Source organism: Lolium rigidum, chromosome 2 (genome assembly GCF_022539505.1).
Source record: "Lolium rigidum isolate FL_2022 chromosome 2, APGP_CSIRO_Lrig_0.1, whole genome shotgun sequence".
NCBI lineage: Eukaryota > Viridiplantae > Streptophyta > Magnoliopsida > Poales > Poaceae > Lolium > Lolium rigidum.
The window spans coordinates 275,647,536-275,660,978 of NC_061509.1; the positions used below are offsets into that span (position 1 = coordinate 275,647,536).

At 46.2% G+C, this 13,443-nt stretch overlaps 1 protein-coding gene across 1 annotated transcript; it reads right to left on the reverse strand.

Moving 5' to 3' along the window:
- Nucleotides 1-9,752: 9,752 nt before the first annotated feature.
- On the reverse strand, nucleotides 9,753-12,604 carry LOC124690977. Its single transcript, XM_047224283.1, has 4 exons — nucleotides 12,176-12,604; nucleotides 10,618-11,526; nucleotides 10,385-10,540; nucleotides 9,753-10,166 (listed from the first exon to the last, which is right to left on the reverse strand). Exons 1-4 carry the CDS (start codon nucleotides 12,179-12,181, stop codon nucleotides 9,753-9,755), a joined length of 1,485 nt encoding a protein of 494 aa, XP_047080239.1. The 5' UTR covers nucleotides 12,182-12,604.
- Between the last annotated feature and the right edge of the window lie 839 nt (nucleotides 12,605-13,443).

A 13,443-nucleotide genomic window follows, 5' to 3' on the forward strand; every position in this document is an offset into this window, starting at 1 on the left:
TATGTTGGATTTATTTCTTTGATCCACTAATGTCCAGTAGCTTTATGCAATGTCCAGAAGTGAAAAGAATGTTTGTGTCACCTCTGAACATGTGAATTTTTGATTATGCACTAACCCTCTAATGAGTTTGCTTGAAGTTTGGTGTGAAGGAAGTTTTCAAGGGTCAAGAGAGGAGGATGATATACTACGATCAAGAAGAATGAAAAGTCTAAGCTTGGGGATGCCCCGGTGGTTCATCCCTGCATATTTCAAGAAGACTCAAGCATCTAAGCTTGGGGATGCCCAAGGCATCCCCTTCTTCATCGACAAAGTATCAGGTTCCTCCCCTGAAACTATATTTTTATTCGGTCACATCTTATGTACTTTACTTGGAGCGTCTGTATGTTTTTGTTTTTGTTTGAATAAATGATTGTTTGGGAGAGAGACACGCTCCGCTGGTTCGTATGAACACATGTGTTCTTAGCTTTTAATTTTCATGGCGAAGGTTGAAACTGCTTCGTTAATTGTTATATGGTTGGAAACGGAAAATGCTACATGTAGTAATTGATATAATGTCTTGAATAATGGGAAACTTGGCAATTGTTGTGCTCATATAGATCTTGTTTAAGCTCTTGCATCATGTACCTTGTACCCATTAATGAATAATTACATAGAGCTTGTTAAAATTTGGTTTGCATGATTGGTCTCTCTAAGTCTAGATATTTTCTGGTTGAGGTGTTTGAACAACAAGGAGACGATGTAAAGTCTTATAATGCTTACAATATGTTTATATGTGAGTCTTGCTGCACCATTTTATACTTGAGTTTGCTTCAAATAACCTTGCTAGCCTAAACCTTGTATCGAGAGGGAATACTTCTCATGCATCCAAATACTTGAGCCAATATTCATGCCATTTGTGTCCACCATACCTACCTACTACATGGTATTTCTCCGCCATTCCAAAGTAAATTGCTTGAGTGCTACCTTTAAACCATTCAAAATTTATCACCTCTGATTTGTGTCAATGTTTTATAGCTCATGAGGAAGTATGTGGTGTTTATCTTTCAATCTTGTTGGGCAACTTTCACCAATGGACTAGTGGCTTCATCCGCTTATCCAATAATTTTGCAAAAAGAGCTGGCAATGGGATTCCCGAGTCCCAAATTAATTAACAAAAATAGACACTCCTCCATGGTATGTGATTGTTGGACGGCACCCGAAGGATTCGGTTAGCCATGGCTTGAGAAAGCAAAGGTGGGGAGGAGTGTCATCATAATAAAACTAAAATTAAAAGGCACTCCTTCGTGGTATGAGATTGTTGGCGGGCACCCGAGGATTCGGTTAGCCATGGTTTGTGAAAGAAAGGTTGGAAGGAGTGCCACCCAAAAATAAAATAAAATGGGAGCCGCTCTTTGAAGGTTTGTTTGGCAAGGGGGTTAGAGTACCCGCTACCATTCGTTGACAACAACAAACACTCCTCAAAACTTTACTTTTATGCTCTCTATATGTTTTCAAAATCAAAGCTCTAGCACAAATATAGCAATCGATGCTTTCCTCTTTGAAGGGCCATTCTTTTACTTTATTGTTGAGTCAGTTTACCTATTCTTTCTATCTTAGAAGCAAACACTTGTGTGAACTGTGTGCATTGATTCTTACATGTTTACCTATTGCACTTGTTATATTACTTTGTGATGACAATTATCCACGAGATATACATGTTAAAGTTGAAAGCAACCGCTGAAACTTATATCTTCCTTTGTGTTGTTTCAAAGCTTTCTACTAAGAATTTATTGCTTATGAGTTAACTCTTATGCAAGACTTATTGATGCTTGTCTTGAAAGTAATATTCATGAAAAGTCTTTGTTATATGATTCATTTGTTTACTCATTATCTTCATCATTGCTTCGAATCTCTGCATTCATCTCATGTGCTTTACAATAGTATGATCAAGGTTATGATGGCATGTCACTTCAGAAATTATCTTTGTTATCGTTTTACTCGCTCGGGACGAGCAGAACTAAGCTTGGGGATGCTGATACGTCTCCAACGTATCGATAATTTCTTATGTTCCATGCCACTTTATTGATGATATCTACATGTTTTATGCATACTTTATGTCATTATTATGCATTTTCTGGAACTAACCTATTAACAAGATGCCGAAGTGCCAGTTCCTGTTTTCTGCTGTTTTTGGTTTCAGAAATCCTAGTAACGAAATATTCTCGGAATTGGACGAAATCAACGCCCGAGGTTCCTATTTTGCCCGGAAGCATCCGGAACACCCGAGAGCCACCGGAGGAGAGCCCCGGTGGGCCCAGATGATAGGGTGGCGCGGCCAGGGCTGGGCCCGCGCCACCCTATGGTGTCGTCGCCCCTTCGCCCCTCCGACTCCGCTTCTTCGCCTATTTAAAGGTCCCTGACCTAAAACGCGATACGGAGAGCCACGATACGGGAAAAACCTTCCAGAGCCGCCGCCATCGCGAAATCAAGATTCGGGGGACAGAAGTCTCTGTTCCGGCACCCTGCCGGACGGGGAATTGCCCCCGGAGTCATCTCCACCGCCGTCTCCACCGCCATCTTCACCGCCATCGCTGTTCCCATGATGAGGAGGGAGTAGTTCTCCCCGGGGCTGAGGGCTCTACCGTAGCTACGTGGTTAATCTCTCTCTACGTACTCCAATACAATGATCTCATGAGCTGCTTTACATGATTGAGATCCATATGATGAGCTTTGTATCGCTACTAGTTGTGTGCTACTCATGTGATGTTATTAAAGTAGTCTATTCCTCCTGCATGGTGTAAAGGTGATTAGTGCGTGCACCGTGTGGTTCTTGTCGTAGGCTATGATCATGATCTCTTGTAGATCATGGAGTTAATTGTCATTATGATAGTATTGATGTGATCTATTCCTCCTTCATAGTGTAATGTGGACAGTGCGTGCGCTATGTTAGTTCTTGGTTTATTTTGCAATGATCTATTATGCTCTAAGGTTACTTAAACATGAATATCGAATGTTGTGGAGCTTGTTAACTCCGGCATTGAGGGTTCGTGTAATCCTACGCAACGAATGATGTTCATTATCAAACAAGAGTGTATGTAGCACATATGAGAAGAAGTATTTATTATGCGATCAATGTTGAGAGTGTCCACTAGTGAAAGTATGATCCCTAGGCCTTGTTTCCAATACTGCAAACACCGTTTACTTACCGTTCGTTGCATGTTTACTCGCTGCCATATTTTATTCAGATTGCTATTACCACTCATATACATCCATATTACTTGTATTTCACTATCTCTTCGCCGAACTAGTGCACCTATACACCTGACAAGTGTATTAGGTGTGTTGGGGACACAAGAGACTTCTTGCTTTGTGATTACAGGGTTGCTTGAGAGGGATATCTTTGACCTCTTCCTCCCCGAGTTCGATAAACCTTGGGTAATCCACTTAAGGGAAACTTGCTGCTGTTCTACAAACCTCTGCTCTTGGAGGCCCAACACTGTCTACAAGAATAGAAGCACCCGTAGACATCACAGGGCTTGCAGATCACCATGGCAAGGATAAGCCAGAGGGCAGTCGCTCTCGCGGCAAAGACAAAGAGGAGGCCGATCCACGCGACCGGCCCCAGCCTGATGACAGACGGTATTTAACTGAGAAAGAGGTGATAAGCGTCCGTTATCAACGACCACTCTCCGCACATCTCCTCAACAAGTATGAGCAGCAGTACGACCGACGTCGGCGCTACGACGAAGATGATGATAGATATCGTCGGTCTGATGCAGACAACAGGAAATACCGTCGACACGAAGGGTATGAGCGTCACGCTAGAGGGAGGTCAAGAGGGCGAGAGGACGTGGATAGGCACTAGAACTGTCCTTTCTTCAAACATTGCTGGGACTCGGGAATGAGCCGATTGCCTACAATCGAGAACCGCCTGAATGCGGACGGAAGAGGAGGGGAACAAATGAAGTTTCAGTGTTCGAGCGACTAGGACCTCTCCCACCTCAGAACAAACGAGCTGAGTCATCTCAAGATGAAGACTTCGACGAGTCAGAAGAAGAAGATAGATTTCACCGACCAAGGTGGTGTCCTGATGGGCTCAGCCACTCCCAAAAGCGCGAGTGCAGCGGCTAAGGAACTTGGAAGAAGCCGAGGCGCGATGCACCTGTACACGTTGAGGAAAGCACGGCCCGATCCGGCCGTGAAAATTCAGCAAACGGCTGGAGACAGAGGCTCGCCCACCAAAGAAAGTGTGGCGACCCAAGCAGACAAAAGCCGATGCAGGGACATCGGCTGATACAAACATGGTGTTCGTTCTCCCGTCAGAGTTTTGTGCTCTGAGAGACGAAGAGATATCAGTGGCGCAGTTTGATTGCGGGCCACGACCAGTTATCTTCGAGAAGCCAAAAGAAAAGAGCTACAGGCATCTCAAGGCCCTATACCTGAAGGGTTATATCAATGGGCAGCCTATTAGCAAGATGCTTTGGTTGACACGGGAGCAGCAGTCAACATAATGCCGTACTCCATGTTACGACGTTTGGGACGTTCTACTGAAGATCTGATCAAGACCAACGTCACGCTAAGCGACTTCAATGGCCAACCGTCAGAAGCCAAGGGTGTTCTGAACGTGGACTTAACTGTCGGCCGAAAGACCATCCCCACGTCCTTCTTCATCGTCGACAGCAAGAGCACTTATGTTGTGCTGCTAGGAAGGGATTGGATCCATGCTAATTGCTGCATCCCATCCACAATGCATCAGTGCATCATACAATGGGATGGAGATGAAGTGGAGGTTGTTCATGCAGATGATTCAGTCGATATCTCTTTGGCTGCCATGAACATCTGGGAAGCAAACGACCAAGAGCTGCTCTCTGGAATCAATCTGGACGACTGCGAGCGCATCGAAGCTACAAAAAACGGGGTGAGGCTAGTCTTATCCACTGGCCTGACAGATTAGCAAGATCCAAGTCTATGGACGTACGCGGCGAGGCCGATCCCTGCGATCGGCCCCAAAAAATAGGAAACAAGTGTCTCACTTCAAACAGGCCACGTTGTCATAGCAGGGAGCCAAGAAGTTGTAAACCCACGTTCAACATTGCAATGGAAAAGGAGGCCGATTCTAGCAATCGGCCACAATTAGACTCAACCTACCTTATGCCTGTGTTCATCAGCGATTTGGCAGGCAATGGAAGGCTGAGATTTGGGTTTACAGCAGCTGATGGACTAGAAGAGATCGAAATTGGTCCTGGGGATAAGCCATGGCCAACATTTATCAGCAAATAGTCGGATCAACAACTACAAGGGAAGCCGATTCCAGCAATCGGCTAAAATCAGTCTCACCACATTTGCTAGTTGCCATGTTTTTAACATGGTGATTTGTGAGACATGCCTGAATTGGCTGAAAAGCCGATATCTTCAATCACTTGAAGGATTCGGCTCGGGGGGCATACACACGGAGAAGGTACAAGGCCACGAAGTATGTACCCAGGGGAAGCCGATTCATGAAATCGATCGGCTAATAAAAAATCGAAAATACAAAAAATTTCAGCACAGTCGATGCTTGGACATCGACTCTAGAATTACAGAGTGTAAGCTGCCACTTGATCAGGCCTCACGATTGGCCAGGGCTTCAACTGCAGAGTCATCGTCAAGGATGGAGAACTGATCTAAGCAGCAGAATTGAGCCAGGAGGAGTTAAAGAGCCATGGCATGAAAAGCTTCTTGGTTCAGAGAAGGGATTTGCTGGTCCTGCTGAACCCTCGTGGTACATCGACTCCTAGTGCATAAGCTTTCCTATCTTGTTTTGATGGGAGTGAAGGGCTGACCCTTTTCGTGGAAGCCGATGGTGACATATCTGGCTAGCTCTACATGATGGTGTACCCGGAGGTGTCCAAGTTGGAGCTCCATCAGCTGGATTGCATGTCCTTGATGATGTCATCTTCTGGGGAAGTCTACAAGAGCAGGATTACTGGATTTAATAGGATAACCAAAGCCTAAGGGGTGTCTGCCCTTCAAAGCTTTCCTGGCAGCCACCTTCTTTGCTACTATTCTCGCCTTAACTGAGGCTCGGGGGGGAGCTGCCCCTGAAAATCCTTTGCTCTTGGGAGCCGATTTTGGTTAAAATCGGCTAGCTCTGCACCACAATTGTTGTAAAACAGTGGTGAATTATTGAAGAGAAGAACCGTTGGAGTCGGTCTAAAGGGTTTGAAAGGGGAGCCATTATCATTGATAGGCTCTGGACCAGTTTGCTGCTGCAGAGAAACAGAACATCACAAGGGAAGTTGTGAGCAAATGGCACCTGTTTTGCGGAAGTATCAGCTTCAACATCAAGGTTGTCAGCAACGGGCTAAGAAGCTTTCCTGGAAGCATTAATCCAGGAGTTTTGCCGTCAGGACAAACATCACGATCGGATGATTTTGAAGTCCAAAGATCTAGGGGTCTCAAGGCTGTGTGCTGGACTTGTTCGATTGGAAGTCCGGATCTGAATTTCAAGGATTGCAAGTTACCATCTGAGGAGGCGACTAGATTGATCTGTCTTGCAATTCATTATAAAAAAACTGATGCATTGCCATCGGCTCATTGAGCATCGACCAAAGTGACAATCGGCGAAATCAAGATAGGGGAGGATCGGCTAAATCAATATTGAAGAGATCGACAAAGTCAAGTTGGGGAATTTCTTCATTAATAATCAGATTTTTTACATGGAAGGAGCTGATTGCTCTCAAAAGAAATTACTAGGGGATGCATTGCCCCATCTACTACTCCTAGCTCTATCCTATCTAGGGGCCGCTGTTGCCCTCATCGTCGCCATCGCCGCTGTCGGCGCTGCTCCCGGCCGGCTCGTCGTCGCTGCTGTAGCGACCGCCGGCGGGACCTTCATTGTCCTCGTCTTCTTCGTCAGCGTCGTCATCGTCGCTGTCGAAGTCACTGAGGTTGCCCGGCCAAGGACAGAGGCGCTTGGCCGGCGGCTCGTCAGAGGAGGTGTCGTCCTCCTCCTCTTCTTCCTCCTTCACCTCCTCGGCGGAGGAGAAACCGTCCTAGGAGAAGCGATCGTCGTCGCTCTCCTCCTCCGATTCCCCAATGGCGAGGAAGCGGAGGTCGCTCTCCCCGTCCGTCAAGGACTGGTCATCTTCGGACCAGATGGAGGAGTCGTGGCTCGACTCGTCCCCGTCGGCTATGGCGCGGCGGATGTCGGCTCGCGGAAGGGGGAGGATTGGGTGGAATGACCCGATGAGGAGGAAGAAGAAGAAGACATGGTGGCAGAGGAGGGCTTTTGGGAGTGCTAGTGCGAAGGGGATGAAGAAGGGAACTGCAAGAAGTGGCTTTTGGCAGAGATTTAATGCTTAAGCAGTTTTCGAGGATGTGGTGTCAAAACCGTCAAATCGTGCAGAGAAGTTGAGAAGGCAAGGCGTCATGATGAAGAATACTGCGATGGTTCTGCTCTGCCACGACATGACCCCTCAAAGGAAAAACAGATGGTTTTGAAATTATCATTGCCAAAACCAGGGGGGCATGTGTTATCACCGGATTTTGGCCAAATCAGGAGATGGGCCGTAAGTGAAGATGGGCTTGAAGGATATACACGTGGAGCATCTTTGAAGCGGCCTTGCACGAAGAGTTTGGGCTTAATTGCCTATGTATACGTAATATAGTAGATCGCATTGTAGTTTAGATTAAAAGATAGAGTTTAACTCGTGCACGGTTAGGTGCACGTCCAAATTAGAAAGTCCCTTGGACTATAAATATGTATCTAGGGTTATCGGAAAAGGAGGACAATCACGTTCACAACAAACATAAATCAGGCGCATCGCCACCCCTTCTTTCGAGGGTTTCTCCCGGGTAAGCATCATGCTTGCCTAGATCGCATCTTGCGATCTAGGCAGCACTAACGTTTATTCGTTTACCTTGTGTTGCTCGTACTTGAAGCGTTGTTGATGGCGAGTAGCACTATTTACCATAGGTGTTTTGGGGCTTGCGTAGATGCTTTTCTTGCATATATCTGCTTAGCTATGCCGTCCCTCAACATCTAGCTGCCCTTACACCTATCTAGGTGTAAGGGCAGCATCTTGCTTGTTCGTTACTTAGTAGATCCGATCTGTTATAGTTGCTCCTTGTTCATCAAGGATTAGTTAATATCCGTATGGTTAGGCCTTGCAAACGGGTTGAACGATCCGGTAGTGCGTTAGGTATGGTTTGCTAGTCCTAAGAGGGATGTTCCGGGAATTAACGTAATGTTGGTTTTTAGGCCTCTTTTAGGGTTAGTTTTCCGTTATCTTTCGTGTCTATTAGGCTCAACTACGCGTAGGATGTTCCAATCATACGGTGAAAACCCTAAACTGTCGTAGATTGGTTTAACTTTGTTGTGATCAAGCAGGATCCCCATGTCATTGAAAATCCAACATGAACCATGGGGCGATCCCCACTTCGTATCCCCTCCGGTCTTCCGGAAGCTTCGTGGAAAAATAAGACCCTGGGCGTTGATTTCGTCCAATTCCGAGAATATTTCCTTTGTAGGATTTCTGAAACCAAAAACAGCAGAAAACAGCAACTGGCGCTTCGGCATCTTGTTAATAGGTTAGTGCCGGAAAATGCATAATAATGATGTAAAGTATGTATAAAACATGTAAGTATTGTCATAAAAGTAGCATGGAACATAAGAAATTATAGATACGTTGGAGATGTATCACCGCCAAATGAACTTCAACGATGTTTGGACGCGCGAGCAGGCGGAGATGCTCGCGCCGCCATCGCCGGCAGTCACGACCGAGCAGCGGCGCCACGCCCGCGAGCTCGAGCAGCGCCTGCGCGTGGCGGAGCAGGACAAGCGCCTGCGCCTCGAGTGGGCGCGCGCGTTCCCGGAGGACGTCGCCGCCATGGAGGCATTTTACGCGCAGAAGAAGGAGGCCAAGGCGAAGGCGGCAGCGAAGAAGAACGCCGACCGCGACAGGCGCCGCGCTGAGTCGGCGGCGAGGAAGGCGGAGAGGGCGGAGAAGGCAGCGCGGAGGGCGAAGAGGGCGGAGGAGAAGAAGAGAGGCGCCAGACCGTCGACGAACATGCCCACCTCCTCCTCCTCCTTTGAGTGGACGACCACTCCGGTCTCCGACACGACTCCGACTAGCGGATCGTCGGACTTCGAGTGGGAGGACTCCGAGTAGTTTAGTTTAATTTAAATAAAATGTCGGTATTTATCGAATTTTTAAATATATTTCGTAATTTTCAGTTAAATTTTCGTAAACTGTCAGATATTAAAGCGTGGCAACTGTCACGCTGTGCGACAACGCCTGGCAGGCAGCGAAGCAAATCACATATTTCGGTCCAGTATGACAGCATAACGAAGAGTAGCTGCCTGCCTCACACAAATAATCATACGAAGCCAAGAAAGAACTGAATTTTGATATAAAAAGCAACTGACAGAAATCCACATCAGATCGATTACTAAGCATTGAGCCTTCACAAAATATGATCATGCATCACCTTTCATTTGCTGACCACATGTGTAGTTCAGCTTCCAGATAAATACAATTACATATCACAGCATAAAAATCCAACATAACTCTTCAAACCTGGTTCTAAAATTTACGTATGGTACAAGTGGATTAAGAAATTCTTATTGCTGTAGAGCAAGAATTACTTCCAACTGGTTTTAAGAAAACAAAAGGAGACAATAGAAGAAAAAATGCCACACAAAGTCATTTAGTACTCCAACCAACTAGTATTACATATAAACTTCCAGAAAGCCTTCAGCTTCAGCTATATTTTCAGGTACACGAACAGAATTAACGAAAACTCTCCGGTGACCTTTCAGCATGATCAGCATCCATTTCAGGAGAAGGGGTCAGGAAGTGAATTCTGGAAGGTGACTCCATACCCTGCGTCAATAGATTCCTCAGTGCATTCAACTTCTTCTTGTTCCGTGGAAGCCTACCAGGGTTCAGAGGGTTTATGTGTTCGCAGTAGCGACATGCCACTCTGTCGTACAGGTACACATCCATCAGATTCACCGCTACTTTCATGACACGCCTAAGATGACTCACAATGTAATTCCCAAAGCAGAAGATGATGAGCTTGGTAAGGCGGCGGTGCTCGAAATCTGATCTAGGTGATTCCCACTCTACGCCCTTATTATCGCTATACAAGAGTTGCTTCCTCCTTTCCGGATGCATCTCCATTTCGCATGGATGATCCATTACCTGCATTCCACCAACAGGACATAGGTAAATGGTACAAGTTAGTTCTGCTGCTCATAGGACATCTGTACTGCAAGTGAAAGCACAGGTGTGTGTAACCATGCAAGGGTAGTAGTAGAACAACCGCTCAAACAAAAAAGAATAGACCAAGCTCTAGGTGCAAACATACCATCATGTACTAGAGTAACCCATAAAAAAAGTGGATTTAGCCAATAACATACCGACATGTAGAACTCTTCTAGACATGGCGCGGCTTCTAGAATGAACATTGTCCACGTGAGATCATGCCCTTCAGGAATGCTCTCTAGATTGACAATCCTTAGTCCACGGAATGCAGCTGCCAGCCTTTCGGTCGGAGGCTCCGGTTGAACCCAAATCTGCAACAATAAACATACGATGACAGGATGAGCAGAGAACGAGTGAAGTCACAACAAAGCAATCGTCGTCACCTTACCTTTTCGCATTTAAACCCCAACCGCAGATCTTGTACACACATCTCTGAAAGTAACATACTTAGACTGACCACTTTGTGAGAGGTAAAAGTAACATTTGTAAGTTCCAAAAACTCAAGCAACGGGACATGACCAAATGACAGCGGTAGTTCTTTGAAAGATATCCAAAACTTGTAGGTTGTCCGGGTGAGTTTTGGTAGCCACTTGAGTTCAACTTTGTCAAAACGGCAATTGACAAGACTGAGTTCATTGAGCTGTGCATGCTCAATTTGGAGTGTTATCCACTTGTATGTGTCGCAATTGAAAAAGCCTATATATTTTAATAGCTTGCAAGTGACGAAGATGTTGGAGAGGAAATCAGATTCAAATCTCAAATTCTCCAAGTAGAGTCGTGTCAAACGAGCAAATGTATTCCGACACTCATTAAATAAGGACACAAATTGTGTCCCATAGTTCGCCAGATCAACAAGTCTGCACTGTTCGCGGTCCTTAACTGTCAAAACTGTGAATTCAGCTTTCTCAATCTGGTGTACTGCCATGGCCTGGCCAACAGCATGTCCAATGGATATGGGGACATCACCTATCAAGTAGAACGTCGTAGACAGGAGGCGGATGGTGTCTGAGCCTGGTTCTCTGCGTGCTAGTACACTCTTTGTCGCTTTGAAAGTAGCTGCATTGAGCCGAGCCAAATCACCATCAGAGATGTTGGCGCGTGACAGATCTCTTCCAAATAGGCTTAACAAACCCTCAGGCAGAGGATTTATTATAAGTCGGGGGAGCTTAGCGGAAAGCTGACTCCAGCGCCTGGAGAGGATGCTGGTTTTTGCTGCATTCGAGACATGGAGTCGGTCAAGAATGTTGAGCAGAATGTCGTTGGGCAATGTGCTGATTCTATCATCTCCGCTGTCTTCCTGCATTTGGCATGGAAACAAATTAGAGTTGATTTCACACTAGTCGCGGATACGCACGTTTGAAATTTGCTTGATGCAAATTTAATAGAAGCTTGAAGTACTTTTCCACACAAATATCGCAATTGTGAAAGAAGCAATTTAGATACAGTCTCAAAGAAGCAATTATTTATGTAGTCCAGAAGATACAAACTTGAAGTAACTAGGAGTGGACCTAGGGGGAAACGAAAGGACAATGAGCTCACCTCCATGGCTCCCGTAAAGAAATTCAATGTAGTACAAGAGTTACAATTCTCATACAGTCACAGAGATGTACAATTTAGATGTACTAGTACAATAGGTACAGACTTTTTCCCAATCAAAACATTGCAATTATGAAAGTAGCAGTTTTGATTCTGTATCGGAGTTTAAAAAATCCATACAATCACAAAGATGTAATTTCGATGCAGTACAAGATGTAGAGAACTGATGATATCTTTTTCCCAATCAAAAAATTGCAATTAAGAAAGAAGCAAGTTTGATTCAGCCTGAGAATCGCAATTTCAATGTCATCCAAACTTGATTTTTGTTCCGGTAAACAGGTTTAAGGAAGCAACTACTACAATTAGAGAAAAACAAAGGATCTAGTTAAGAGGAAAAGAAAGGAACTCACCCCCATGGCTCCGGCGTTGATTTTCCGAGGCTGAAATCTGGCACTTGATGACTCGTGAGTTGCTGGTCTCGTCTGAAAATTGATATAGTATATCCTAGGAATCCCTGGTCTGGTCCTGGGTTGGCGCAAACTCGGAGATTTATAGCGGCTTGGATCGCGACAAGTCAGAGAGAGAAATCGACAAGGATTTGAAGTCCTTTCAAAATCTAAGCCGAAAGAGAGTCGAAGTCGGACTGCAGCCCCTCCAAAACGAGCCGATTTGATTTCGAACTGCGGGAGCCGCTTGATTGCGAATTGCAGAATCTAATGGAACACCGGTTGATCCTCATACGAGCACCACTTGGGCGGCGACGGCGCAAAGAGGGAGGAGCAACCAGTGCATCTCCGATCTACAATGTCTCTCCTCTTTTCTCCTCTGAAACCTTAGGTGGGGGATCGCCATTATATATGTGTCTGTTTGTGTATATGCAGCTCCAGAGCTTTCCGTTGAAAAAATTGCTGCAGAGATGCTGTCTGTGATGTCCGTACTTGGACCTCGTTGCCGCCGGTGGATACGCAGGCTGCTTGTGGAGAGCAGCTACACCTAGAGGTAGAGGAAGGTACAGAGAACAGAAGGAGGACAGAGCAAGGAGGCAGGTTCACTTTGTTTCCCTGTTGTGCATCGAGGGAGCTCCTATTCCGCGCTTTCTGCGTCCGCGAACCGAGGCACCAAGGACACGCCATCTCGTGAGGTCAGCTGGCACCACCACCCCCCCCCCCCCCCCGCCTCCCTCTAAACTCCCACCTCCCCCTATCTGCGGCCGACACCACGCACCCCCACTCGAAACCCTTAGATCTTGTTGCCGGAGAGCTAGTCAACCTGCACTCCACTTTTATAGATAGACTTTGATTTTCTTTGTGATCTGATGTAAAGTGGGTGTATGCACCTGAGATGATGTAAGTTTGTGGATTTAATACAATATCATAGTAGGAGCCTCTCCTACTAATTTGGATTCAAAAAAAAAAAAAACCTGCACTCCACCCCACCCCACCCTAAGCTCTAAGTTCTCTTCCTCACCTCCGTCGGCGACGCCGCGGCCAGCCGTGCTGTCCCCGTCCCTGGTGAGGTCCATTCCTCGCCTAGTGGGCGACACTGCGGCCAACCACGCCGTCCCTGTCTCCGGTGAGGTCCATTCCTCTCCTAGCCGGTGACGCCGTGTCCAGCGGCATCGTCTCCGTCGACGGCGAGGTCCTCCCGGTGGTCGTGGCTGCATCGTCTTCATCCCGTT